We start from the raw sequence: 4040 nt of genomic DNA, 5'->3' as shown, positions 1-4040 counted from the left end.
GGTGGTGGTTTTGGTGGTGGTGGTGGTGGTGGTGGTGATTGTGGTGGTGGTGGTAGGGGTGGTGGTGATTGTAACTGCAACCCCTCAAGCATTGTCTTCACTTAAGCAAAAGAGCCTTGCCACTATTCTGACCTGCTTGAATTCTCCAAGGGACAAAGCATAAAAATAAATCCCAATGGAAACATCCATGTACGCATGGAACCATCCATCCATCCATCCATCCAAGAACAAATTTAAGGATAAGAACCTGAGAATTTTGTGATCTTCGTAGATTTCCCTTAAGCTAAATAATTCTTTCTGTTATAGGCACAAGGCCTGAAATTTGAGGGTAGTGGGATAGTCGATTAGATCGACCCCAGTACTCAACTGGTATTTATTTTATTGATCCCGAAAGGATGAAAAGCAAAGTCGACCTCGGCGGAATTTGAACTCAGAACGTTAAGACAGACGAAATACCGATAAGCATTTTGTCCGACGTGCTAACGGTTCTGCCAGCTCGCCGCCTTCCCTTCGGCTAAATAATGCAGTGGCTCTGAGACCAGAAATCGAAACTGGATATCGATATCGACCCTGATCATGAGGTATATTATCAAAACTAGGCATCACTCCATTTCTATGATTTCTTACCTGTATCCCAGCATACGGCAGATGACTAACGCATCTCTTCGGTCCCATCCTCGTTCACACACTGTGCCCCAGGCGCCGTTATAAAATACCTCAACGCGGCCGTTGCTTCTGTTGGTGCCATCAACTAATCGAGTCGTGACATTTACTACAATGAAAGAAAAAGAGTCTATAAACAAATGTATCCTTTTATTCATTTTTATTATCCTCGTTCATTCGACTGCAGATTTACTGAGGCATTTTCTTCAAAGGCGTTTTTTAGTCATGACATCGACTCTTGTAGCAATTTCACTTTATGTTTATATTATGAACATCTAGCTACCTGTAGCATAGTAAGTGATGCACTGGAAATGAAAGGAGACGTTTCAGTTTCCGTCTACCGAATCCACTCATAAGGCTTTGGTCGGCCCGAGGCTATAGTAGAAGACACTTGCCCAAGGTGCCACACAGTGGGACTGAACCCAGAACCATGTGGTTGATAAGCAAGCTACTTACCACACAGTCACTCCTGTGCCTATAATACATAAATGTATTATAATACATAATGTATACATTAAGTATAATACATAAATGACTATTTTAATTAATTCATTTTTTTATTAAGTAAATAATGCATTAATTACCACTACTTACAGCAATGGACACCAGCTGCACCTGGATACTTGCAATGGGATTGACCCCATGGGCTATGGCTGCAGTTGGCAATGGAATATTCGTTGCCAAGGCACTCCACTTCGTCAAGGACTATTGAATGGTTACCTCTTCCAAATTTGCCATTAGTGTAGGCCACTGCATCACTGTAATTAAAGGAGGATGTTGCAATGTTACATAAAAAACACTTTAAGACAATAACAGTATCAACAATTCATCTGGATTTTCCTTGTTATTCATACACATTGAAAAATATATACATACATACATACATATATATATATATTTATATATATATTATATATAGATAGATAGATAGATAGATAGATAGATAGATAGATAGATAGATAGATAGATAGATAGATATATGTATGTACATGTATATGCATATATAGATATATGTATATGTGTATCTATCTATCTTCATATATCGAAGTACGAAAATTTCTGTACTATTTATGTAGGTAGAGAATTGTGTACTTACTGATAGCCAAGCATACGGCAGACAACCAGGGCATCACTTCGATCCCAGTTGTCTTCACATACAGTACCCCATTTCCCAGCAATACCGATTTCCACTCTGCCCAGTCCAGGAACCATAGAGCCAAGAAGTTTGATCGCGACCTCTTCTGCAAAGAGAAAGATGAGGGGAAAAAAAAAACGTACATCATATATTACAAAAGTTACTCATTAATCAGAGAATTATAAATTTTACTTTTTGCATTTAAATCATGAAAGAAAAGTGACACAACTGGGGTGGTGCCTGGGGGTAGCCGTAGACTTTGTCGCTCCCCTGGAAAACAGTCTATATAGGCTTATGCAGGAAACCCAACACTGCAGTCTCCTGGGGAGGATCGCCCTTGCTCTCTTCTAACTATGGAAGTCCTAAAGGATATCCTTATGTTTTATAATTCTTATTCGTGTCAGTCATTGGACTGTGGGCATGGTGCTGCATCACCTTAAAGGGTTTAGTCAATCAACTCGACTCCAGCACTTATTTTTTGATGATTGGTACATTTTCTGTCAGTTTGCTTTTTATCAAACCACGTGTATGTGTGTGTGTGTGTGTGTGTGTGTGTGTGTGTGTGTGTGTGTGTGTATACACAATGGGCTTCCATACATTTTCCGTCTACCGAATTCATTCACAAGGTATTCGTCGGTCTTCGGCTATGGATAGTAGAAGACATTTGCCCAAGGTGCCGTGCAATAGGAATGAACACAACACCATGTGGTTACCAACACAGCCATGCCCGCACCCATTTGTTTATTTACCTATAATTTCACTTGAAGACAAAAGAAGATTAAAGAAGATCAAAGATAAGTAAAATTCCTTACTGCAAAATACACCGGCATCTTGGGAATGTTGGCATTTGCTTGAGTTCCAGTCAAGTCGATTACAGTTCGCAATGGAATATTCGCTACTATTACAGTTAACATTGTGCAGCCATACTGGTCCTGTACCGGGGCCATATTTTGCATTTTTATAAGCAATGCCATCACTAAAAGAGAAAGAGAATGATTCATAAAAATAAACAGAAAAGAGATTTACCTTAAAATCAATGGTCTGCACATGGAATATACATATGTGCCGGTGGCACGTAAAAGCACCCACTACACTCTCGGAGTGGTTGGCGTTAGGAAGGGCATCCAGCTGTAGAAACTCTGCCAAATCAGATTGGAGCCTGGTGTAGCCATCTGGTTCACCAGTCCTCAGTCAAATCGTCCAACCCATGCTAGCATGGAAAGCGGACGTTAAACGATGATGATGATGATGATGATGATGATGATGATGATGATGTGTGTGTGTGTGTGTGTGTGTGTGTGTGTGTGTGGAATACTATCAGCGGGTGACACAATTTTTCTGGGCGCATATCCTGCCAGGCCAGGGATTTCTGGGAGTTATCCATGGTAGGCTTGAGCCCGAAAGTTCTCAGAAATAAATATAAATAACAATGTATGCCTGACCTATTGACCTACCTGTATCCAATCATCCGACACACCACCACAGCATCGTTGTCGTCCCAACCTTCATCACAGATGGTACCCCATCGTTCTTTGAACTTTATCTCAACGCGACCGTTTGCAGGAGAGTCGCCGTCGACCAATCGAACTTCGACATTTTCTGCAGATAGCAAGACATAGACCGAGTATGATTGTTTGCTTAGTTGTTACCTTAGCACACAGGAAGACAACAAATAATTTCAACAAAAAAGAAAATACATATATACAAACACACGCAAACGCATACACGCACAAATCTTAAAGACCAGCAAAGGACAATCACGTGAGGAACTAACCATGAAGAACAAATCAGTAGCACAAAGAGATAAAATATCAGTCCTTTTAAAATGGCAACCACTTTAACAGTACAAGCAACACCATCCAACTACATCTACACATTCAAAGCAGTTTGCCAACGGCCCTTCTGCAGCAACCCACCCTGGTAAGCTCAGACCACGACAGACAGTTAGGATGTACTTGAACCCGAGGATTTTAAACTTTCAGAGACAATATTTACATAGGTGTAGGAGTGGCTGTGTGGTAAGTAGCTTGCTTACCAACCACATGGTTCTGGGCTCAGTCCCACTGCATTTCACCTTGGGCAAGTGTCTTCTGCTATAGCCTCGGGCCGACCAAAGACACTTGCCAAAGGTGGCATGCATTGGAAATGAAACGGGAACTACATGGCTGCAAAGTGATCTTCTTAACCAAACGGTTATGCCTACACTTATTATACAATATATATATATATATATATATATATA

At 40.7% G+C, this 4040-nt stretch overlaps 1 protein-coding gene across 1 annotated transcript in view; it reads right to left on the bottom strand.

The window, feature by feature from the left end:
• LOC106867999 (deleted in malignant brain tumors 1 protein) overlaps positions 1 to 4040 on the bottom strand; it is a 43043-nt gene that overhangs the window by 14645 nt on the left and 24358 nt on the right. The window contains exons 19-23 of the mRNA XM_052970316.1: positions 3253 to 3397; positions 2611 to 2774; positions 1760 to 1904; positions 1258 to 1421; positions 628 to 772 (exon numbers count right to left, since the gene is read on the bottom strand). Of these exons, the coding sequence (XP_052826276.1) occupies positions 628 to 772; positions 1258 to 1421; positions 1760 to 1904; positions 2611 to 2774; positions 3253 to 3397 (763 nt within the window). The remainder of the gene's footprint in view (positions 1 to 627; positions 773 to 1257; positions 1422 to 1759; positions 1905 to 2610; positions 2775 to 3252; positions 3398 to 4040) is intronic.

This window comes from Octopus bimaculoides, chromosome 9 (genome assembly GCF_001194135.2).
Source record: "Octopus bimaculoides isolate UCB-OBI-ISO-001 chromosome 9, ASM119413v2, whole genome shotgun sequence".
Taxonomy (NCBI): domain Eukaryota; kingdom Metazoa; phylum Mollusca; class Cephalopoda; order Octopoda; family Octopodidae; genus Octopus; species Octopus bimaculoides.
Note: the sequence above shows the minus strand (reverse complement) of the source record. Positions and strands in the feature narration are given on the sequence as shown.